Consider the following 25121-nt stretch of genomic DNA (forward strand, 5'->3'; position numbering starts at 1 on the left):
GATGGTCGTTCTGCATGGCAGGAGATGGATATTATGCCAACAACCGGGTGACTGACTGAAGTGGCAGAAGAGAACTCATTGCATGAGTGGAAGGAGAACATTATTTTCCAGCTATCTGCATTGTACAAGTGAAACCTGCGCTCACAATTTCCCATTACCCACATGCAATCTGGGATTGTAGCTGGCTTTCTCCTTCAGGCTCAGCACCACCTGCAGGAACCCTAACCGATGAACTACCTCTCTGCCTGTGTGAGAGCAGAGCAGAATTCTGGGGTTAGTCAGTGCACAGAGAATCCCTGAGTGCAAACAACTCCCTTTTGCAAAGGTAGAGCAGGAGCGGAGCTGTTCCCCCAGGCCCTCCTTCCAGGGTGTGATGGGAAGCGAAGAACCCATTGTGGCTCTACCTTTGCCCTTACAGAGAAGGGGAGTGAAGATTCTTCCCCACTTGCAGTATCTTTCCCGCTAGCCATCACCTTTGAAGGAAAGCTCGCCAGCCCCAAAGAGGATCCCAGCAGTACCCTCTAAAGAAGGACCTGTATTGGGGAGGTGCCTGGGATGAGAGGTTTGTCCACACCAAATTCTCCCAATTTGTTTGTTTTCTGTGTGGGGTTTGGTTATTTGTAATTGCAAAAAAGGATAGTTACATGGCTGTATGATATTTTTTGTCATCTGCAAATTTTTAGATTTTCTTCCAGTTCATTGATAAAAATGTAGGGCCAAGACCAATCTCTGTGGGACCTCACTAGAAACACACCCTCCTTTAATTCTTTATTAATCAATTCCTGTATCCGCTGCTTCATTATCTTGCTCAGGATCCATGCCAGATTGACAGACCTATAATTTCCTCATCTTCCCATTTACTTTTTTAATATTGGCACAACGTTAGCTTTCATTCAGTTTTCTAGGATTTCCCCAGTGTTTCAAGACTTACTGAAATTTACATTAGTGGTCCAGTGAGCTCCTCAGCCAGCTCTTTTAAAACTCTTGGATGCAAACTAGCCAGACCTGCTGATTTTAAAATGTCTAACTTTAGTAGCTGCTGTTTAACATCCTCTGAGATACTAGTGGAATGGAAAGAGTGTTACATATAACTACGTTGCTTTTTTCCCAAATACAGAATACTTCTGCCTTTTCTTTATTATTACAGATAATTCTACCATTTACATATAGTAATGGACCAATACTCTTGTTAGGACTCTTTTTGTTCCTGATATAAAATAAGTGGTTATGGCACACTTTCCCTTTCCACAAAAAGAATAACTTAAAAATAAGTGTGATGGATAGCTTAAGAGAGTGGCAATGGAGCCTGAAATGAACGGAGAAGCAGGGCATATGACTGAGGACAGGAATTTGTTATATTTATGTATAGGGAATGCGTCAACTGAATGTAACTATTAGCAGGATAAAGTATGTTAGCCAAATGCTACGACTAAGTGATCCACAGGGAAACAGCTAGTGTTGACATTAGCTAGTGGTGGTGGTGTGTTTCAGCAAGAACATACCATTGAGATCATTGGTATTGTGCTACGCTTCTACTAGGGTCTGTCACTGAAGGTTGTCAATAAATCTTGCTGGATCAGGCCCCTCAGAGATATTATTTCAGTCTGCCTACAGGTTGGGGAAGACTGCACTGCAGAAGGTTTTCCTTAGGACCAGAAAGGCTAGAAGCTACTTTTTTCTTGCCTTGACTTTTTTTTTTTTTTAAGTAAAAGCTTCTGTTCTGGAGAAATATTAAAAATTCCAAGAATCCCTGGAAAGACCCTAAACCAGTGCTACGTAATTCAAAGATTTTAAGGCCATTAGAGTTTGCAAATCCTTATTTGAAATTAAACATTTTCACAACTGCCTTACATTTGCTCTAGATTAAGAGTAAAAAAAGTATGAATTATAAACATATAAAATGTATTGGGGGATAAGGAGTGTTGGGAGGTTGACAAAGAATACTGGACCTTCAAGGGTAAGGGTCTGCAGCAAGTCAAAGAGCAAGATTCTTTCCTTTAGACGGCAATAAAATTTTCAACAGCCTCCACCCTTCCCCAATTGCCTTTTGTGACCGCTGATTGTGAAACACTGTCTTCGTTAGACGTTCTAGTTTGACCCTCCTGTCTAACGCATGCCATAATGCAGAATCTCCACAACCTGTAGATCAAGTGCCCCCTCTTAATAAACCAACAACCAGTTGCTCGAGTGGCCCTGGGGTCAGCCACACCAGCTGCTGCAAAAGTCACAGAGGTCGGAGGAAGTCATGGAATCCATGACTTCCGTGACCTCCTTGACAAACACAGAGCCTTAATCATAACTGATGCAGAATCCATTAAGTTGTAGTATGGCAATTAAATTGCGAGACCCAAACTCATGGTGTAGCTGTGCAGTAAGGCTTCTATGCAGTGGTGTGATCATTTCAGAATGGTTAGATATTACCCACTCTGCAGTTGAGAGGCATCTTCTTTGAATGTCTTCTAAGGATGATACTCATTGCTGGCTGAATCATATGCCCCTTTATCTATCAACCAAAGAACAAACGTCTGCAGCAGTTGGGGCACAAAAGTACCTGACCTCTGTAAACTACAATCACCTGGCTTTGGATAATATTCTGAGGCTTTTATTTTGGCTATTTCAGACCAAAGAATTGAAGTGGTATACAAAACACTTGTTAGTTTGAAAGCTGCTCAGCAGGCTCACTCACCAGAAGAACATCCACAAAATATTTGGATGACTGCTTCAGATTATTATCAACTTGGATAGCATTAGCTAATGTTACGTTGCATAGACAATGATAGACTTGCCCTGTCCATGCTTTGCATGGAATAAAATTGCAGAACCACAATGTTTTTCAAATCTTGCCTGTAATTTGCTACTAGAATAGCTTGCAGTTTCTAGATCTGATGGAAGTAGGGCTTTATATCTTTGTAGCAGGTTGGACAGAAGAACTTTCTTGTACATAAGATCATTGTCTAGCTCTCATCTGATAAAATGCAATGCCAAAAGGAGACTGTATTGTTGCACTGTAACTAGATGGTTTTGCTTTCCTACTCAAGTAGGAAGAAATGCAGTGCTGAGTGATAGACTGCATCCTTAGCAATCAAGTCTTCCAAGGATATTCTGTGCAACATGTCATCATCTCCTCTTTGAAGTGGTGCCTCCCTAAGACTGGTTGCTCTCTCAAAAGTTTCTCTTTTATGAAGTTTCTTGTCTTGTGTGTTTTTCTCAGGCAAACAATGCAACAGGACCAATTCTTTTCCAGCACTGGTGGCTTTGGACAGTTTTGCGTTCTTTTGATTTTATTGACAAATAAGTTTGTGGGGAGTCTTTTTCTCTTTGATGTAAGCTATTAGCGGCTTGTATCCTCCATACTGACCTGTGCATAAGTGTCACTGAATTAAAAAGCTACTTTCTAGAATATTTCCAAGGCTATTACTGCATGCATAGGCAATTACAAATTTAAATCTTCTACTGGGCAGACTCCAGGGTACACTGTACAACAAAAGCTTAAAAATCGGAAAGTATTAACAGCAGGAATTCATGTACATTTCTGTCTGCCCACTATCAGGTACAAACTATGAGCTTACTACTGCTACTGGTGCACAATCTTCAGGGTGAGACTGATCTGGTCAGCAAATTTCAATTAAAAATATAAAAAACTATTCTAATCACTTGTGAGATATTTTGACAAGTAAGTGTATGCAATGTGAGGACGTTTCATGTTAGTATAGTACATTGCAAAATGTTGCTATTTGCCATTTTTGCCACATGATAAACAGCTTAAACTTTTTCTGGAAAATAAACAAACTTGCTTATGCAAAACCAATCAAAATAGTTCAGTACATTGTCATTTGGTAGCTTTGACCAATAATCACCACAGTGAGGTGTTGTCATGTTGCAGTTTTTCTGAAGTTGTGCCAAAACATGACGCTCTCTCATTTTGGATGCCATTGTTACATCTCGCCTGCAGGTTTACCAAACCACCTGGCAGCTCCACATCATACTCCAGCTAAACATACATAAAATAAGCTTTGAAGTGATATGCAATGTGGGTGTGTGCAGGATGCCTACAGTAAACTCCCGAAATATGGCACTTTTTGGAGGATTTCTGCATGCCTCAAGCTGTCACCGCAAAGTATAGCTCAAAATCCCTGATCCGGAAGCTGGGGAAAGGTTCCCATTCGATTCAGTGCACCTCAGCAGTACTGCTCTGACAGGAAGTTGTCACTGGAGCTGCACCTTGAGGTAAGCTGGGCGAGTCACCTGCTCCTCCCAGGAAGTGTGTTGTGCTCTTCCTTGCCGGAAGCTGCAACCCATGAGCGCTAGTAAAGCAGGAATACAAAGGAGGAGAGAGAGGAGGCAGCTCCTAGTTCAGGCTATGATCCCAGTTATGTTTCCCTGCAGTTAGGACAAAAAGGGACTTTCCTAACCCTCCCCACAGGGAGTTTAACGTGAACGGGAAACACATCTAAGGCCAGATCTTGGGGGATTTAGAAAATGCTACAACAGCTGAAAGTGGGTCTAGCAAGGCTCAGTGCAGCATAGGCTCTGTTCTCTATCAGACACTACACCGGCTCTGGCAGAGGGGCTGGCTGAGGTCTTAATCAATCTCTTCCATCTCTACCTCCTGTGATCCTCTGACATCTGGGAGCAAGCAGAGTGCTGAGTAGGGGACTCAACATGCAGTGAGGTCTCTGCTGGCAATCAGCAGTGCAGGGCATGCTGCACAGGATTCGGAGCACACAAATGCTCTGAACTGCAGATTGGAGAGTGGTTATGGGTTGACTGAAAAGGGGATACAGAGAATGCTCCTTTCCCCACTTGCAAGACCGGAGTGTAGTTTCCACAGCAATATTTGCCAAGAAGATTTGTGCCATCCCAGGGAAGGGAGTATACCCTAAGGGTTAGAGCATTAGATTAGTTTAAGGGAGTGGGACTTCAAGAGACAATTGGCCCCACTGATTATCCTCTACCATGACTCCCTGAAGCCAGCCAGCCCTACACCACCTTCCCTGTCCAGGCAGGCACCAACAGAGGGGATCAGGGCTGTTCAGGAGCATCTGGGCTTCTGCAGGCTCAGGCCTGCTCACTGACACCTGCTGAATTTCTCTGCTTCTGTCGCCATAGTAACTGCAGCCCAGGGCCCTGTTGCTTGGCTTCTCCTCGCAGCTCCGACTCCTCGAACAAGATAGCTGCTTCTTTCACCTCAGCCCCCTCGCTAACCTCCCACCTTGTTCCTCAGTTTGTTGTCCCACCTGACACCATGAGCCACGCTCCTGGCCCAGCCTTTGGACTCCCCATGCGGCCACCTTTTCCCTCCTCTCCTCCTCCAGTCTAGCCAGCCTCTCCCAGAGGTCAGCCTGCACCCAGGATGCCTGGCGGGGAATAGCAGAGAGCAGCAGATGGTGGCATTGCTCCTTACGCCCGCCTTCCAGGTGAGCTGGGGAGTAGTTCACTCTGCTGTTTCTTGAATGCAGACAAGGGATCCTCAAGACTGGTGCCCTTGGAGCAGCCGTGTAAGCTGCCTTTACACCTCCCTGAGCCTCAGCCTGTTGGGTGCTGCTCTAGTCCTGTAGTGTAGCTTACAGCATCCTCCCAAGTCATTCCAAGGGCTTGTCTACACTCACAGTGCCGCAGTTGCATAGCTGCACCGGTGCTGCAGCGCTTAGTGAGGATGCTGTCTACGCCGATGGGAGAGCTTCCCCAAGACATGGCAGCTATATCTATGGGGGAAGCCCTCCTGTCACACAGCACTGTCTACACCGGCAGTTAGGTCAGTATAACTGCATCACTCGGGCATAGGCGCCAACTCCTTATGTGCTCCGGAAAAAAAAAAGGGTGCTCAGCAGCCCCATGGATCAGGTCCTTCCCTACCCCCCATCCCTCCCACCCACCGGTGGCCCTGCCAGTCAGCTCCTCCCTCTCTCTCCCAGCGCCTCTTGCCCACCACCATCAGCTGTTCAGCAGCATGCAGGAGATGCAGGGGCAGGGGGGAGGAGCGAGGGCAGGAAGGGGTGGAGTGGGGGGTCGAGAACTCCCCAGGAACACAGAAAGTCAGTGCCTCTGCTTAGGGATGCAGATTTTCCACACCCCTAAGCAACATAGTTATACCAACATAAGTTCCTCCAAGACTCAGTTGCACGGGCTGGCAACAGCACATGAGGATTAGCTGGATATAGCTACAGTCCCTACTCCCAGTGTGGGGCCTTGGGAGGCAGTGACATACAAGCCACTATGCTGGTCTTATCCCACCTTAGGATTCCCTCTCTTTGGGAGAATACTCATGTACCCAATTAATCCAAAACTGCCACAGGCCGGACTAGGATCTGGGTCCAAAGAATCTCTCTGATGTCAGGGGAGTGGGACAGGTGTATGCTGCAAGGCTTTAAGTGTCCCAGCTGCTGCTATGTTGGGATGCTGCACCAGGAAGAGAGCAAACTCCCATTCTGCATTGCCCTGCCTCTCCACTAAGGGCCTGTCCTAGCATGAGTTTGGGGAGAATAAGAGGATCGCTGATACCTAAACTGTATATTTGTTTGTGTTCAAACAGTGAACCTGCAATATAAATACCTCCCTGGATCCAAGGGTGCCATTGTGACCAGATCAGTGAAGGGAAGTTGATGTAGGAGACAAACAGATGAGGGGCTTCTGAAGAGCTGGGAGGAGAAGGAGCCTTTGATTGCTCTGAATGGACCCAGGAACTGGCTCCTTCCATCTCTCTAGTCTCCCCTGGGGGTTTCAAATCATGCAACTATCATTACATTAAACATTTAACTAACTGCTATACTTTCTTATTGCTTTTTGTTAGCAGGATTTCCTATTCCAAAGATAGACTTTGAATCTCAGATGGAACAGGGGGAAGAGCTGGGTGTCCCAAATATCCAACCCTCATGCACAGGTGAGGAATAAGTTAAACATTTACATCTCTCCTAGATTCCTCAACGGTAAGGCTAGCAGGGGCCATTATGATCCTGTATAAAGCAGGCAATAGAATTTAACCCAGTTTTTGCATCTAGCCCAGTGACTTGTGATCGAACTACAGCATCTTCTAGAAAGACTTCGAATCTCAATTTAAAGAATCTAAGGAATAGACAATCCACCACATCTCTTGGTAATCTGTTCTACACGTAATAAAAAAAGACAATCTGTGCCCCAGACATCTTACATTCTTTTTGGATCCCAGCCCTGCCACTTTGCAAGTCAGCTTTGCAAAATTCTGTTCAGCTAAGATGAGTCATATTTTTTAATATTTTGATGGTCAAGTCAAATACCATTGTTTATTTCATCCTCATGATAAAAGAAGGGCAAGATTTTGTGCATGGCCTAATAAAATTTTCATGACAGTTTTGCAAGGCTGATTGGCACAATATTTTTGATTTCTAGTTAGATGGTTAAATGTTAGATGGTTAAATATAACCTTAACATACAGTACATGCAGCGTGCATGAGTTAGAGAGAGCTATGAGAACCTCAGCATTTATATTTCCTGACTTCTGCGTTTAAATTCTAACCTTAATGTTGCACTAACAGTAGTCTTTAATAATGCATTGCATTTAGCATTTGTATTTAGTAACCATTTAAGGATTTTTCAAAAGTGCTCAGCATTGTAGTCACTGGTAAAATATCCACTGGATTCAATGGGAGCAGAGTTAGGAAGCTATAAATGCTTCTGAAAATCCCACCCTAAATTGTTTTTTACCCAATGTCAGCTCCTTTAAAATGTTCAGTAAAAGAAAGCTGAAATTAAAAAGGCTTCAAATCCTCGGATACATGGGCACAATTCCCAGTAAAGTATCTGAGGATAGAACTGATCCAGGTGTCTGAATGTGGGCACAGGGAGCTCAGACAAACTGTCCACTCCTCTTGTGCACAGTGTCTGTTATGCCTGGCACATGGTCCTTTCCCTCCTGTGTGCTCCTCCCTCCTCTTGTACAATCACTAGACCTCAACTTCTCCTCTAGTACATCCCAGAATTTCTCTCCTTTTTATTTTCTCTTTTGTCTCCTCTCACTTTCCCACATTTTCTATTTTTTCTTATCCCCTCCTTTCTTTGGTCCTTTTTCTCGACCCTACCCTATCCTGTCTGTCTCTTTCTGTTCTGTGTGCAATTAGATTTTTTTCTCTCTCACCTCCCCATGTGGTGTCCCCTTTTTTCTTCTGTTCATTTGCTGCTTTCTTACTCCCCCCGTCTCTCTTCTCTTGCTCACAAGTTGCCTCCCTTTCACCTTCTCACATTTTCCTTCTTCACCCCAACCTCTTTAGTCAGCTCCCATTTGATCTACCATCAAACCCTAGTGCTGTGCTGTGAAAGGATGAAGTGAAATTAACATATCCAATGAGTTGGTGCTACTGCTCTATGAGTGATCCTGTTAATTTCTTATTGCTGCTCCCTTGCAGATGGGGAGTGAATTAGCAAAGGCAGAGCAGATCTTTGGAAAATGCACCTACCAAGTCCTTGTTTCTGCCTCTGGGAAAGAGTTTTGTGGGATTTATATCCTGATTTTCAAGCTTATCAACACTATTTTTACAAACAAAAAAACCCAACAACCGTGAGCCCTTTGCAATTTCCCTTCCCAAAGTTTTCATTCTGTCAAATAAAAGACATGAATCATGTCTGAATTTTCCTTCTTTCCAGCAGATGATGGGATGGTGAGTGGAAATCAGGTGCAAAATCCTCAGCAGAAAGGCTCTGAGAGATCACTTGGGCTGTTATCGGGAAGCTCTAACAGGAATGTTTCCCTGAGTCCTGACCAGGGAAGAAACTGTCTGGTCAGCACAGGTCAGAAAGAGAGTAGAGAAACTCTGGAGAGAAGAGACAAGACACAATACCTCCAAAACACTGCAGGAGACCCAAAGGCTTCGCTGTCCAGGGCAGAACCCAGATGAGAGAGAAATCAATCGTGTATACTGAATGTGGAAAAAGCTTCACTTGAGGCTCAGCGCTTACCCAGCATCAGAGAACCCACATGGGGGAGAGACCTTACAAATGTGCTGAGTGTGGGAAGAGCTTCCTCCGGAGTCCCGACCTCGTTCTGCATCGGAGAACCTACACAGGAGAGAGACCCTACAGATGCATGGAGTGTGGGAAGAGCTTCAGTGTCCACTCCAACCTTATTAACTACCAGAGAATCCATGTGGGGGAGAGACCCTATAGCTGTACAGAGTGTGGGAAGAGCTTTGGCCGGAGTGCAGACCTTATTAAACATCAGAGGAGCCACGCTGGGGAGAGGCCCTATAAATGCACTCAGTGCACTCAGGGCTCAGACCTGGTGAAACATCAGCAGATCCACACAGAAGAGAAGCCCTATCAGTGTGCTGAGTGTAGGAAATGTTTCCGGCAGAGCTCGGACCTGGTCAAACACCGGAGGACTCACACAGGAGAGAAGCCCTATAAATGTACCCAGTGCGGGAAAGGGTTCGTCATCATCTTCATCCTCACCACCCACCAGCGAGTGCACACCGGAGAGGGACCCTACCAATGCCCCAGCTACAGGAGAAGCATCAGAGAGCACTCTGGACTGATTGGCCACCGGGCAGAGAAGTCCTACCAGTGTGCTGAGTGCTGGAAAACCTTTGCTCAGACCTCGACCCTGGTTAGACACCAGATCACCCACACGGGACAGAGACCTTACAAATGTCCGGACTGTGGGAAGGGCTTCAGCCGCAGCGTCAACCTCCTCCAGCACCACAGGACCCACGCAGGGGAGAGACTCTACCGCTGCACCAGCTGCGGGAAGAGCTTCGGGATGAGCTCGCACCTCGTCAAGCATTGGAGAACCCATACTGGAGGGAGACCCTACCAGTGTGCTGACTGCGGGCAGTGCTTCGTCGAGTGCTCCAACCTCCACAGTCACCAGAGGAGCCACACCGGGGAGGAGCCCTACAGCTGTGCCGAGGGTGGGAAGGGATTCAGTCGGAACGCCACCCTTCACAGCCACCAGAGCATCCACCGGGGAGAGAAACCTTCCCAGTGCACCCAATGCGGGGAGAGCTTCCGATACCAGCCACAGTTCAGACAGCACCAGAGACTGCAACCGGCTGCTGGGCACAGAGCCTTGCAGGACTGGGGGTGGGGCAGTGCTGGGCAGTGGAGTAAGGGTGTGTGTGAAAAGGAGATGAACTAGTCAGGAATCAATGAGCTGGCAAGAACCAGAACAGGAAGGAATCAGGCAATGGGAGGAGTGATCATCTGGAGGCTGTGGGGAGGGATGAGATTAAATGGAGTCACATGGTGCAGCTGAGATCTGTAGACCCAGATTTCCCAAAATTACCTTGGATTTTGAGTGCCCAGCTCAAGACACCCAGAAGATGATTTTCAGAAGTACCAGACCCTAGCAACTGCAAGGCAATGGGAGCTGCAGGAGTTCAGGACCTCTGAAATTCAGACACCGGGTGTCACAGGTTAGGCATCCAGTATTCGAAGAGAACACTTTTGAAAATGTCTGCTTTGATAAATGTGCTTGCAAGTCTCAGTGGTTAACCTGACATAGAAATGTGTTCCCTACACTTGACCCAGGACTTAACACCAAACTTTCAAAGGAGGACTCTGGTTTGATCAGAAGATCCTGCCTGCTTGAGCTTTGTCTACCCTGTAGAAATTTGGCATCCTTGCCACTCTTTGGATCCCCCAGCGCTCCTGTAGCACACCATGCCTTCACAAACAAAATTACTCCCAACAGTTCACAAGCTCAGTTCACACAGACATTTGGATTGCACTTGACCTGAGCAAGGCTAATGCCATGGCATCTGCCGTTGTCCCATTCTCCATCAATACAGTACAAGTGTAGGCAGCAAGTGTAATAGCCTCCACAATGCACACTGCCCTCTGCTTCTCTCCCACGCTGCACCAGGCATTGGTCAGGCAGCCTGTTCAGCCTAGTCTCTGTACTCTGCTGGCTCAGGTCAAACTCCCCGAAGCCCCTTACCTATCCAAAGAGTCCTGCACACACCCAACATCTCATTGCACAAGGTTTCTCATCCCTATCCCTTCTTTGTGATTGCTGTATTAGCAAGCCAATTTCAGGGCACAGCTCAAGAAGACGCCACTACATGAAAGGACCCTCCAGGGAAACTGTTCAAAGCTTTATATTGAACGCAACCTCCCACTGAAGCCTTTTCCTTAAATGACAAGTTTACACAGCCAGTCCTTGCTTTACAGAAGCTGTATTTAAGTATAGTCTTTCTACACCTCCCTAGAGATACAGCATGGCCCAGTGGTTAAAACACAGACTTGGGAGCCAGGGTCTGCCACTGATTTGCTATGTGGCCTTGGGAAGCTCACTTCAACTCTGGGGCTCAGTTTCCCCATCTGTTAAATGGGGTTAATATTGACCTACCTCTCAATGTGTTGTGCAGATGAATTCATTTTTTGTAAAGCACTTTTGAGCTCCTTAGACGGAAGGTGCTGTGGACAAACAAGGTATTATAATGGACATTCATTTGCATCCTGTGTGGAAGGCACTGCTGATTAGCCCTGCAATCCCCTCAGGGCTGGTAGGCTTTCATTACAAAAATAAAAGTAAAGAACTCTGCTCTATGCCAGAAGTGAGTCTCCAAGGGCAGAGGGGACAGTATGGGTAAAGGCAGGGCAGGGAAGAGTGCAAGTGCAAATGACAAGGAGTGTGTGCATCTGAGGATACGTCAGACCCTTTTGCTCCATTTTTGGCGAGCTACACAGGACTCTCTTTCTCTTGCTTCTCTAGCTAGGATTGGGACCCCAAGGTGAGGCATTTAGGGAAATTCCTTTACAGGTGACCTGCAAAGGAAAATAATTGGGCTTGTGCCTTCTTTTGCCTCTCTGTGGTGGAGGAAGGAGCCCCCCCAAAGAAGCATTTTTACATTAGAGATTCATGTCTTGTCTATCCTGCAAGCCTCTATGGTGGCTGAAGGGCTGGTGCATTAATTATTTATATCCAGTCTAAAGTACCCACTACCCTAGTGATTAGAGCATTGACCTGGGAGATCTGTGTTCAAGTCCCTGCTCCAAATCAGGCCGAGTCAGTCCAGAATCCCAGCTATTCTAGACACACACACCATCTCTCTCTGTCTCTCACGCCTGGCTGACTTTTGTGTGAGGCCCAATGCAGTAGGTGTGCTCTGAGAAAGCCTCCTGGGTCAGCCCCAGGGGTAAGACAGGTAGGGGAATGCCTCATTTGAGAATCCTGAGCTAGGGCTCCAAGCAGCTCATGAGCTATGGAACAGCATCAGGACTTAGGTGGCTTTGCGCATGTCGCTGGCACAAACATAGGTGCCTCAAGGATAGGGTGGTAGCTCAATGGCAGTTCTGAGGCTGCTACTAACGCCTTAATGTTGGACTTAGGTGCCTAAAGAAGCAGCTAGGCACCTACGTACTTTGTGAATCTAGCCCTTACTGTGTTAATGACCAGAACTCAGCAGATCAGGAAGCCTCCAGCCAGACTAAATTTACAGAAGAAAAACTGTAGCCATATTTTATTTTATTGTTCATGGGATTTTTTTTTTTTTTTTTTTATCTTTAGCGAAACCTGCAATTTCAGAGCAGGGGAAGGAGAGTGATGTAGAATACATGATGCACACCAAAAGATTAGCCAACTCTCAGGAATGGTTACAGCTGTAACAGTAAGTACTTGGAGTCAGTGGAAACTAACTCCTGATATGAATATACCCATTGTAATGCTGGCCCAGGTAAAGTGAGTGGAGCCAGGAAAGAAAGTGCAGTCTCCTACCAACCCTATGGTGTGGTGTGTCACGTGTTTATTATGACAATATTCTTCTCTTGAGATTATTAGTAAGCTGATGCCAGTACTCATGATGCAATGCTGCTATCTTGTGTTTCCTTGGATGTGCATGTTGTTCTCAGTGTTCTGGTACAGTGCTCTGTGGGCGGAGTCCTGGAAAAAGCCAGTAATTTGAATTGAATTTAGCTCTTCATAAACAGCAGTGGTTTTCTTTTCATTCTCCTCCACTCTCTCATTAACAGCTGCCCTCTCTCATTAAGGAACATAGAGTGTACCCAATATTTTGACCACGTTTCATTTTGTTACTCCCAATAATTGGGACAGTCTTAATCTTGAATTCATCTTAATTGGGATATTTAACAGGGAACCTAATTAAACTGAGTTGGCAGTGACTGCTGCTTATTTGGCTGCCTGCAGGTGATGAAGTGATTCTTCTAGAATATAAGGATATCATGCCCCTCTGATGCTCAGGGGTTGGATTGTGTTTCCCCTCCAAAGACTTCTGCTGTTTGGTTTAACAACACAGACTGCCTTAATAGCCATCCCTGCCCTGGCCTTTTCAAACATTCTGCAAAGTTAGTTCTCTTCAGGCTTCTGATAGAAATGATGTGGCCCTACACTTCTCTAGTTTAGTTGCAATTTAACTCCTTTTAAGCCACTTGTCCTTAGCAGCTCAATGTAACTCCTAATTCTTGAGTAAACCAACAGGTTTGACACAAACTGGACAATCACTGCAAGTACAAAATGGCACTCTCTCTTGATTAGGAAGCTGTACTAAATCAGGATGATAGGCTGTCTGGAGCTTCTGGATTATAAAGATTCTGCTGCACGAGCATTTATTTTACAACTGTTTACAAAGACCAGGCTAAATCACATAGCATCAAAAATGGTGAAAATAAATATATTTAGATGTAAGTAGGGCTAAATTTTCAGTGGTTTTGAGCACCCACACCTGCCAGTGGTTTCATCTGGAACTGGGTGTTTGGCACTTCAAAACATCAAGCCCAGGACCTCAATCCTGCAAACATATATGCATGTTTTCAATTGACTACTGTGGATAGTCCTAGGAGTCGAGTCAAGCACATGCATAAATTTCTGGAGAACCTGGGCATAACAATGTATTCCTAGAACCTAATTACTCTGGCCTAAATCTTCCTACAAGAGCATAGACCATTTTGTTTATTTAGGGAGGTAGAGTTAAACAATAATAAAATAACAGTCATTGACTGTAGGTTTAATGAGCAGTTTTGTACTGTGGTGGTTTGTCCACTTTTAATTAAGTGAAATAAACAAGCTTCTGTTCCAAACCCAGTGTTTATGAATGCAATCCATAATTTATTTATTTGTTATTGGGGGATTAAAGCCCCCACCACCCTGCATTGTTTACACTCATGTACTAAGACTAAGATTATTAGAGGCTAGAAACACAAGACCATGAAGAGCGTCACAGCAATCTGGACAGCAAAGATCTTTCTCTTTCAAGGAACAGCATTCCTTGTCACTGATTCTTGGAGGTCTGGAGAGAGGCGACAACTTCTAACTGTCCCTCCAAACTGCCTCTTATTTCTCTTGGAAAACTTGGGGGGGAGGGGGGTTAAATTCCCTCTCTGCTCTGAGAAGGATATTGTTTTTTTGAAACGTCAGGATACACACAGAGAATAGCTTCTGATTTGTAATTAAGAAGGATACATTTATTTTCAACAATACTTTGTGATCCTTGCATAGAAGTACAAAGCATTGGTGATAAATGGTTGAGACCTTTGGTGTGATACTCCAAATAAAATAAGCACAAAGCCTGGGATTTTCATTAGACACTAAGGGACTAGGGGCTCAGATCTTTAATTGACACTGTAATTCACTGGCACCTGAACACCTAACTCCCTTAGCCTCTTGAAAATCCAAGGCAAAGAGGTTCTCTGAGTCCCATAGCTTAGAAGTGATTTTCCCTCTTCCTCGTCTCTCCCCCTCCCCCCAAAATGAGACTATATATTGTCCCCTAGCAACAGGCCAAACATGCTCCATTTGAAGTGGAAACAACATTGTTTGAAAATTGGAGGGGAGGTGTGCAAAACTAGGATTCCAACAGGAAACAAGTCTCACCTTCTTTTAGCACACTGGACAGGCTGCTGCATCTCCATACTGATGGCTACCCAGCGCTAGCATCTTTAAATGGTATCCCACCCCTAAGTGAAGAGTCTGCGCAGGGTATGCCGAAAGATCACAGATTTACGGCCCAATCCTACTCTAAGTCCTTGATAAAAATGCTGACTTCAGTGAAAGCAGGATCAGGCCCTTCTGCTGGATTGGATGCAGATAACATGGCAACCTGGGGTTTTGTCCAGAAACACTGAATTTCAAAGAGTCAAATTGATGAAACGTTTAGCTGGATCTCAGAACTACACATCTGATTAGTGCTACCTTTACCCTGCAGTATGTATTCAGTGAGAAAACCACTGAATAATCTACTGCTTGCAGCTAATATGTTATAGTTAGAAAATGCAAATAACTGACACCTGCTACAGGGCAGGGGTGATGAAAACAAGTCTGGCATGTAACTAAAAAGAAAAAAAACAGAGTTATGCTAATGACCAAGACTTAATGTTCCCTAACAACATTTCTTGGGAGACATTTTTATGTTTCCAATTTAGAGATGAGCTTGAGCCAAAACCCTGTATCTTAATATCCAAGATCTCAGAATCTAAAATGAGATCAGAATCTGAATTTTGCAAATAACCCTTATCTTTACAATGGGCTGAACCAAAACCTTGGATCATCTGAACATGCCTACACTTTGAAGGCTTTGAAATCTAGGTGTAAATCCCATTTCTACTTTAATTCATAATAGTATAAACCTTTACCCTCTGAAATGAATTGCCTGAGCAATAGTAAAGGAGTACTTGTGGCACCTTAGAGACTAACCAATTTATTTGAGCATGAGCTTTCGTGAGCTACAGCTCACTTCATCAGATGTATACCGTGGAAACTGCAGCAGACTTTATATACACACAGAGAATATGAAACAATACCTCCTCCCACCCCACTGTCCTGCTGGTAATAGCTTATCTAAAGTGATCAACAGGTGGGCCATTTCCAGCACAAAGCCAGGTTTTCTCACCCTCCACCCCCCCACACAAATTCACTCTCCTGCTGGTGCTAGCCCATCCAAAGTGACAACTCTTTACATAATCAAGTCGGGCTATTTCCTGCATAGATCCAGGTTTTCTCACATCCCCCCCACCCCCATACACACACAAACTCACTCTCCTGCTGGTAATAGCTCATCTAAACTGACCACTCTCCAAGTTTAAATCCAAGTTAAATCAGAACATCTGGGGGGGGGGGGTAGGAAAAAACAAGAGGAAACAGGCTACCTTGCATAATGACTTAGCCACTCCCAGTCTCTATTTAAGCCTAAATTAATAGTATCCAATTTGCAAATGAATTCCAATTCAGCAGTTTCTCGCTGGAGTCTGGATTTGAAGTTTTTTTGTTTTAAGATAGCGACCTTCATGTCTGTGATTGCGTGACCAGAGAGATTGAAGTGTTCTCCGACTGGTTTATGAATGTTATAATTCTTGACATCTGATTTGTGTCCATTTATTCTTTTACGTAGAGACTGTCCAGTTTGACCAATGTACATGGCAGAGGGGCATTGCTGGCCCATGATGGCATATATCCCATTGGTGGATGTGCAGGTGAACGAGCCTCTGATAGTGTGGCTGATGTTATTAGGCCCTGTGATGGTGTCTCCTGAATAGATATGTGGGCACAATTGGCAACGGGCTTTGTTGCAAGGATAAGTTCCTGGGTTAGTGGTTCTGTTGTGTGGTATGTGGTTGTTGGTGAGTATTTGCTTCAGGTTGCGGGGCTGTCTGTAGGCAAGGACTGGCCTGTCTCCCAAGACTTGTGAGAGTGTTGGGTCATCCTTTAGGATAGGTTGTAGATCCTTAATAATGCGTTGGAGGGGTTTTAGTTGAGGAATTCCACCATGATTTCAACAATTTCCATCCCACCACCAACCTCAGCCTGGTCCAGTCCACACAAGAGATCCACTTCCTGGACACTACAGTGCTAATAAACAATGGTCACATAAACACCACCCTATACCGGAAACCTACTGACCGCTATTCCTACCTGCATGCCTCCAGCTTTCACCCTGACCACACCACACGATCCATCGTCTACAGCCAAGCTCTGCGATACAACCGCATCTGCTCCAACCCCTCAGACAGAGACAAACACCTACAAGATCTCTGTCAAGCTTTCTTACAACTACAATACCCACCTGCAGAAGTAAAGAAACAGATTGATAGAGCCAGAAGAGTTCCCAGAAGTTACCTACTACAGGACAGGCCTAACAAAGAAAATAACAGAACGCCACTAGCGGTCACCTTCAGCCCCCAACTAAAACCCCTCCAACGCATTATTAAGGATCTACAACCTATCCTAAAGGATGACCCAACACTCTCACAAGTCTTGGGAGACAGGCCAGTCCTTGCCTACAGACAGCCCCGCAACCTGAAGCAAATACTCACCAACAACCACATACCACACAACAGAACCACTAACCCAGGAACTTATCCTTGCAACAAAGCCCGTTGCCAATTGTGCCCACATATCTATTCAGGAGACACCATCACAGGGCCTAATAACATCAGCCACACTATCAGAGGCTCGTTCACCTGCACATCCACCAATGGGATATATGCCATCATGGGCCAGCAATGCCCCTCTGCCATGTACATTGGTCAAACTGGACAGTCTCTACGTAAAAGAATAAATGGACACAAATCAGATGTCAAGAATTATAACATTCATAAACCAGTCGGAGAACACTTCAATCTCTCTGGTCACGCAATCACAGACATGAAGGTCGCTATCTTAAAACAAAAAAACTTCAAATCCAGACTCCAGCGAGAAACTGCTGAATTGGAATTCATTTGCAAATTGGATACTATTAATTTAGGCTTAAATAGAGACTGGGAGTGGCTAAGTCATTATGCAAGGTAGCCTGTTTCCTCTTGTTTTTTCCTACCCCCCCCCCCAGATGTTCTGATTTAACTTGGATTTAAACTTGGAGAGTGGTCAGTTTAGATGAGCTATTACCAGCAGGAGAGTGAGTTTGTGTGTGTATGGGGGTGGGGGGGATGTGAGAAAACCTGGATCTATGCAGGAAATAGCCCGACTTGATTATGTAAAGAGTTGTCACTTTGGATGGGCTAGCACCAGCAGGAGAGTGAATTTGTGTGGGGGGGTGGAGGGTGAGAAAACCTGGCTTTGTGCTGGAAATGGCCCACCTGTTGATCACTTTAGATAAGCTATTACCAGCAGGACAGTGGGGTGGGAGGAGGTATTGTTTCATATTCTCTGTGTGTATATAAAGTCTGCTGCAGTTTCCACGGTATACATCTGATGAAGTGAGCTGTAGCTCACGAAAGCTCATGCTCAAATAAATTGGTTAGTCTCTAAGGTGCCACAAGTACTCCTTTTCTTTTTGCGAATACAGACTAACACGGCTGTTCCTCTGAAACCTGAGCAATAGTGTAACCTTTTACTACTTCTACTCTTCTAAAATCCTTCATGAGACTTTGTGGTGGTGCGTGGTTTTGCTGGAGAAAAAAGGCTACATTAAATACTTTGCAAATATTTTCAAACGGAGCTAATTTAAATCTGGTAATCACAAAAGATATTCAGTTTAATTAAACTTTTCATCAAACAGTCTAATGGGCAATGAGACTTGGTACTACTTTGAAAACATGAGGATTTTTCTTTTCAAGATAATGGAAGTCGAAGAAACAGACAGAAGTCAGAATTTCAAATCACAGTATTTTTAATTACCTATTAGTTGTCTTCAGACTCTGCAGAAACATTCTTTGTTGTCTTCAGAGTCAACATGGCAATTTTCACGCCATGATACTGAGGGGCTAAAGTGATGCTTGGTTGTAACCTTACCTATGAAACAAGAAAAGGAGTACTTGTGGCACCTTAGAGACTAACCAATTTATTTGAGCATGAGCTTTCGTGAGCCACAGCTCACTTCATCAGATGTGTACCGTGGAAACTGCCTGCAGTTGATAGATTTCCACTCCATCAACTGCAGGCAGTTTCCACGGTACACATCTGATGAAGTGAGCTGTGGCTCACGAAAGCTCATGCTCAAATAAATTGGTTAGTCTCTAAGGTGCCACAAGTACTCCTTTTCTTTTTGCGAATACAGACTAACACGGCTGTTCCTCTGAAACTTACCTATGAAGAGGTTAATGCAAAGGTTTATGAGAGCCACCAGATGGCGCTTCATCCCAATGCTAGATTACAGAAACATGGGATGTTCAAGGTCACACAGAGAGAAAAGAAATTTCATGATCTCTCCTACTATACCACATCTGGAAATGCTGTGATGCCACCTTGTGTGAAGCATATAAAACAGAGCCAGGCAAACCTGTTTAAATCAAGGAGATCCTTTGCCTAAATCATGAAAAACCTCAAACCTTTTTTCCCCTTTAAAAAATCCAGGCTTTTTTTTTTTTTTTTTGCTGCTGCCTTTGTGGGGCTGCAAGTTCCTGCCGCTCTGAGTGGTAAGGGGGCGGCGCACGTGCGGCAGTGGGAGGGTTGGGTAAGGGGTCCTGGGGAGCAGTCAGGGGACAGGAAGCAGGGGGCGGTTGGGCGAAGGTTCTGGGATGGTCAGGGAACAGGGGGGGTTGGATAGGGCGCGGGAGTCCCGGGGGGCCTGTCAGGGGCCAGGGGTGTGGATAGGTCAGGGCAGTCAGGGTACAGGGAGCGGGGAGGTTGGATAGGGGGTGGGATCCCGGGGGGGGCAGTGGGTCCCAGGAGGGGGCAATGGGGGATGGGAAGTGGGAGGGGGCAAGGGTGGGGGCCAGGCTGTTTCGGGGGCACAGCCTTCCTTACCCGGCCCTCCATACAGTTTCGCACCCCGATGTGGCCCTCGGGCCAAAAAGTTTGCCCTCCCCTGGTATAGCTCATAAAAGTGAATTTGTTCTCATGAGATTTCCAGCCTATGTTTATAGATCCAATAGGAGAGTAAACAGATGGTCCCCAACCACAAAATCTGGATCTGGATACAGCTTTTCTAAGGTTTAGAGCTAGTCTTTTGGTTCAGCTCATGATAGAAAATGGGGACAGAAATGAAGTTTGGATCAAGATTTGACTTTCCCCAAAGTTCAAGAAAGATAAATCTGAGGTTTTGGTTTGGGCCCATCAGCACTTTACAAACATTATCTAAGCTTACAATTTTCCTGTGAGACAGATCAGTATATACTATCCCCATTTTGTCATTGGGAAAACAGAAACAGAGAGATGATGTGACTTGCCCAAGGTCCCACAGCAAATGTATGGCAAAAGCAGGAACTGAACACAGTTCTCTTGACTCCAGATCTAATCTGTGGATAATGCTGACTCTCAGTGGATATGCATCCACACATGTAGCTGCTTGTCAAATCAAGTTCCGAACATTCTATGGTTTCTCAGCATTAATTTAAAACATGCAGGGGAGGGAGGGGAGGAATTAATACATTTGGTTATGAGAAAGAACAAATGAATCCAGACTATTAGGGAGAAGGGAGGGTGCAAGAGGTTCAAACAAGCAAAATAAAAGCATTTGCATTAGGGCTGTCAAGCAATTAAAAAAATTAATCGCAATGTTAAACAATAATAGAATACCATTTATTTAAATACATTTTCAATATATTGATCTCAGTTACAACACGGAATACAAAGTGTATAGTGCTCCCTTTATATTTATTTTTGATTACAAGTATTTGAACTGTAAAAAAAAAGAAATAGTATTTTTCAATTCACCAAATACAAGTACTGTAGTGTAATCTCTTTGTCATAAAAGTTGAACTTACAAATGTAGAATTATGTATAAAAAAACCTGCATTGAAAAATAAAATAATGTAAAATTTTAGAGCCTGCAAGTCCACTCAGTCCTACTTCTTGTTCAGCCAATCACTCAAACAAACAAGTTTGGTTGCATTTGCAGGAGATAATGCTGCCCACATCTTGTTTACAATGTCACCTGAAAGTGAGAACAGGCGTTCGCGTGGCACTGTTGTAGCTGGCATTGCAAGATATTTATGTGCCAGATGCGCTAAAGATTCGTATGTCCCTTCATGCTTCAACCACCGTTCCAGGGGACATGCATCCAAGCTAATGACAGATTCTGCTCCATAACAATCCAAAGCAGTGCAGACCGATGCATGTTCATTTTCATTATCTGAGTCAGATGTCACCAGCAGAAGGTTGATTTTCTTTTTTGGTGGTTCGGGTTCTGTAGTTTCCACATCAGAGTGTTGCTCTTTAAGACTTCTGAAAACGTGCTCCACACCTCATCCCTCTCAGATTTTGGATGGCACTTCAGATTCTTAAAGCTTGGGTCGAGTGCTGTATCTATCCTTAGAAATCTCACATCGGTACCTTCTTTGCATTTTGTGAACTCTGCAGTTAAAGTGTTCTTAACATGAACATGTGCTGGGTCATCATCCGAAACTGCTATAACATGAAATATATGGCAGAATGCGGGTAAAACAGAGCAGGGGACATACAATTCTCCCCCAAGGAGTTCAGTCACAAATTTAATTAACTCATTATTTTTTTAACGAGCATCATCAGCATGGAAGCATGTCCTCTGGAATGGCAACCAAAGCATGAAGAGGCATACGAATGTTTAGCATATCTGGTACATAAATACCTTTCAATGCCAGCTACAAAAGTGCCTTGCAAATGCCTGTTCTCATTTCCTGGTGACATTGTAAATAAGAAGAGAGCAGCATTATCTCCTGTAAATGTAAACAAACTTGTTTGTCTTAGTGATTGGCTGAACAAGAAGTAGGACTGAGTGGACTTGTAGGCTCTAAGTTTTACATTGTTTTGGTTTTTTTTAGAGTGCAGTTATGTGACAAAAAAAATCTACATTTGTAAGGTACACTTTCACAATAAAGAGATTGCACTACAGTACTTGTATGAGGTGAATTGAAAAATACTATTTCTTTTGTTTTTTACAGTGCAAATATTTGTATTCAAAAATAATATATACTTTGATTTCAATTACAACACAGAATACAATATATATGAAAATGTAGAAAAACATCCAAAATATTTAATAATTTCAATTGGTATTCTATTGTTTAAGAGTTCAATTAAAACTGTGATTAATCGCAATTAATTTTTTTAATAGCGATTAATTTTTTTGAATTAATCGCATGAGTTAACTGCGATTAATCGACAGTCCGAATTTGCAACAATAAAACCAGTGCAAAAGAAGTCTGCAGGCCTACAAAAAATAAGCAAATATGCCTTATGTGTAGACTAAAGCAAAGTTGCTTTGGTTCTTGAGAAAAAGGGAACAAATTAGTTACCTACTAATCAGGGCAGATTGACATTAGTTTTTCCTGCTTTAAAATTTTGACAAATGGATAGAGTTGGATAAGAAGGGTGTATGAGAAAAAAATAATAAATGTTCTGTTATTTTTCCCCATTATCTTTGGCATTATTTCTTTTTTTTCTTTTGAAAATAACCTCAGTGTGTAGAGAAGAGCACAGGAGCAGTAACAAAAGCTGAGTGCATTTAAGCAGAACAACTTGCTCCTGGCATACTGGGAGAAAAAAGATTGCCATGTACATGAGCAATGCATAACCCATGAATACAATAACAAGTGGATTAAGTACCATGACTGGATTTTCAAAGAGGCTTATGGGAATCAATGGCAGTGGGGCACACAGGCTGCAATCCACAAAAGTACTTAAGCACCTAAGGTCTATTTTTAGGGATCACTGCGATCCACAGAACAGCAGCCTGGTTGCTGCCTCATCTCACTTGGAGCCTAATTTTTTTCCTCTGGGCGTGTATACCTCAGCATCACTCCAGGCACCTATCTCCTGCCTCAGCATGCGCGCTACTGCCTCGTGGTAGGCACCCAGACACCTTTCTCCGGCCTAGGCCCCAGAGCAATTAACAAGCTGGGAAAGATGTTATGTAGGTATTCGACTGTCTAAGTTGCAGGGGGAGCAGATCCAGTAGGCAGCCACTGAGTCTGCCCTACTGGATCGACCTCTTCAGGCAAGTTCACACAAAACAGCCAGGGGAGGGTCTTCTAATAACTGTTAGCTAGGGCCCTCACCCAGGGTAAGGGAGAGTCTGGTTCAAGTCCCTCCCACTTCCTGAGCGGGAGAAGGGATTTGAACAGGCCTCAGTCAATCCTCAAGTGAGTGTCCCAATCACTAGGCTATAGACTATTCTGAGGCAGGCTGCCTCAACCTCTCATACTGAAGTTGTTTCCCTTTAATTAAGCAAGGGAATACATAAATATTAACTGAGCCAAAGCAAAAGTTAGAATGACTCTGTGTCCTAGTGGTTAGGGTGCTGAGTTGAGAGGTGGCTGATCCCTATTCAAATCCCTTCTCCCCTTCAGGAGGACAGGGGACTTGAACTGGGTCTGTCCCACATTCTGCATAAGTACGTGAGAGTAAAGGTTATGAGGGAGCTCCTCCTCCTTTCTTTCCACCCCTAGCCATTTTGTTTCAGGCCCTGCATACACCTTAGCTGGCCAAATGTCTATCTTCTCCCCTTTGGTGGGTTTTTAGCAGATGTGAGCACCACGCTGCAGCCTGGACTTAGGCACCTATCTTCAGGACAGGAGTTGGGGCTTAGCACACGCACCTCTCTCATTACTATCTCCCATTGGCTAGCTTAGGGGGCTCCGCTCCTAGCATGCTGGCTTTGTGGATTGCATTGTAAGGCACCTACCTCTCTCATTCACTGCACAGGGAACCTAGGTGCCTAACTCAGGCTTTATAGATCCTACTGTTGTTACTGTGATTTTCTAGGAACCTAAAAGTTAGGCATCATGACACACAGCATTGCAATGCCTAAGTCCCTTTGTGGATCTCACCCTAAGGTCCCTTTGAAGCCCCAGCCCATACTCAGCATTTACTATTGCACTATGGTGGCTTGCTTGAAGTGTGAGTCCCTCCTAAGCACAGTGCAGTTGTACAGGTGTAACTGAGGGCCCAATTTGAAGCCGGTTGGGCTATACAGGTCTGAGGGAGGAGATAATTTGGAGCTGATTGGATTGCACAGCTGTGACTGAGTGTATAAATGAGAGATAATGAGCTAGCTTGACTGTTACTAAGGGCCTGATTTGGCTTGCAGGATCTTTATGATGGAGAAGGAGCATGGTGGTTGACTTTCAGAATGCATGAAGAGTTTACAGATGTGGTAGCTAAGGGAAAACAAATTTTTACTTATAAAGTGGGCAGATTTAACCTAAAATTCTTGAGAGACAATAAACATTAAGTCCCCTACAGAGTTGCTTTTTTAGACCAAAACTTTACTTCTAAAAGGAACCTGTTAATTTAAAGTTCATCCTTTTAAACCCATTGCCTTCTCTCTGTTACTAATAACACCTTAGCTTCTAGGTCCTTTCCATGGCATACCTCATTAGGTTTCTTTTTAATATATCTCTGTGTGGGTGATGAAAATCTATGAAGTGAATTTCCTTTTTTTGTTTTTAGTTATTTCCACTTCAAGGTTCTTAGCGCAACAAGACTGGGGTTGCAAATGCTGCTGCAGAACGCTTATATGTTCCAAAACTATGTTCTGCATGGATTTTTAAAATATTAATGGAAACTTTCCTATTTTGGTCTCTTTTTTTAACTGTTTTGGGGCCAAATCTAAGCTGACAGTGTTCCCTTAAGTAGAAGATTGAAGGTTTAACTAAGGATAGCAAAGAAAAGAGGGGAGTGGGAACAGAGAAGACAGGAGCCAAAGAAGAGATTGAACAAAAGGCTAGAACAGTAGAGGAGTGATGTAGGTGAATGCCTCTCAAGGCCCCAACATGGGCTGCCAAGCATAACAAAGGCCTAGAATGAGAGTCACACAATATTATTTATGCAGGAAACTTGAAAGGATGTGGGATTGATTCCTTTAGGATCAGCAACGCTTTCTATAACCTCAACATGATCCATTATTTCTGATGCCAGTCATTTTAAATAATAAAAAGGAGAGAACATAAGATGTGTGTGGAATGTAGGGAACTTTGAACTGTCCCCCAGAATGAGGGACATTTGAGAGAGAGTGGTGCATGAGATCTATGGGCTCAGGGGCTCAGATCTTCACCCCCGTTCTATTGTTTACTACAAGGTGAAAGAATCAGAACAGTGGTAAGGGGCCCTAAAAACCCCATATCCAGCTGAGAGAAGATTCTCCTGGCCCAGCCACTGCAGAAGTCAGCCATAAGTTTGTCCTTCAAAGCCCCACTCAGATGTCCTGGCCTACGAGAACCTCAGCACTGCAGAGATTCTGGGTCATGCTGTAGCCAGTTGGGATTGTTACCCAGGGTTTTCAGAACCCAAAGCAGTGGTAACTTAACTATTTCACTCCAGGCGGTGTCAGGAATAAATCAGTGGA

The 25121-nt window shown here is 44.2% G+C and overlaps 1 protein-coding gene across 1 annotated transcript in view; it reads left to right on the forward strand.

Annotated features, from left to right (window-relative positions):
* Window positions 1–3961: 3961 nt before the first annotated feature.
* The window catches only part of LOC125631863 (uncharacterized), a 59615-nt gene continuing 38455 nt past the window's right edge, over window positions 3962–25121 (forward strand). Inside the window, exons 1-4 of the mRNA XM_075117988.1 lie at window positions 3962–4227; window positions 6794–6880; window positions 8620–10382; window positions 12479–12578. Of these exons, the coding sequence (XP_074974089.1) occupies window positions 8948–10105 (1158 nt within the window). The 5' untranslated portion in view covers window positions 3962–4227; window positions 6794–6880; window positions 8620–8947 and the 3' untranslated portion in view covers window positions 10106–10382; window positions 12479–12578. The remainder of the gene's footprint in view (window positions 4228–6793; window positions 6881–8619; window positions 10383–12478; window positions 12579–25121) is intronic.

Source organism: Caretta caretta, chromosome 1 (genome assembly GCF_965140235.1).
Source record: "Caretta caretta isolate rCarCar2 chromosome 1, rCarCar1.hap1, whole genome shotgun sequence".
NCBI classification, from domain to species: domain Eukaryota; kingdom Metazoa; phylum Chordata; order Testudines; family Cheloniidae; genus Caretta; species Caretta caretta.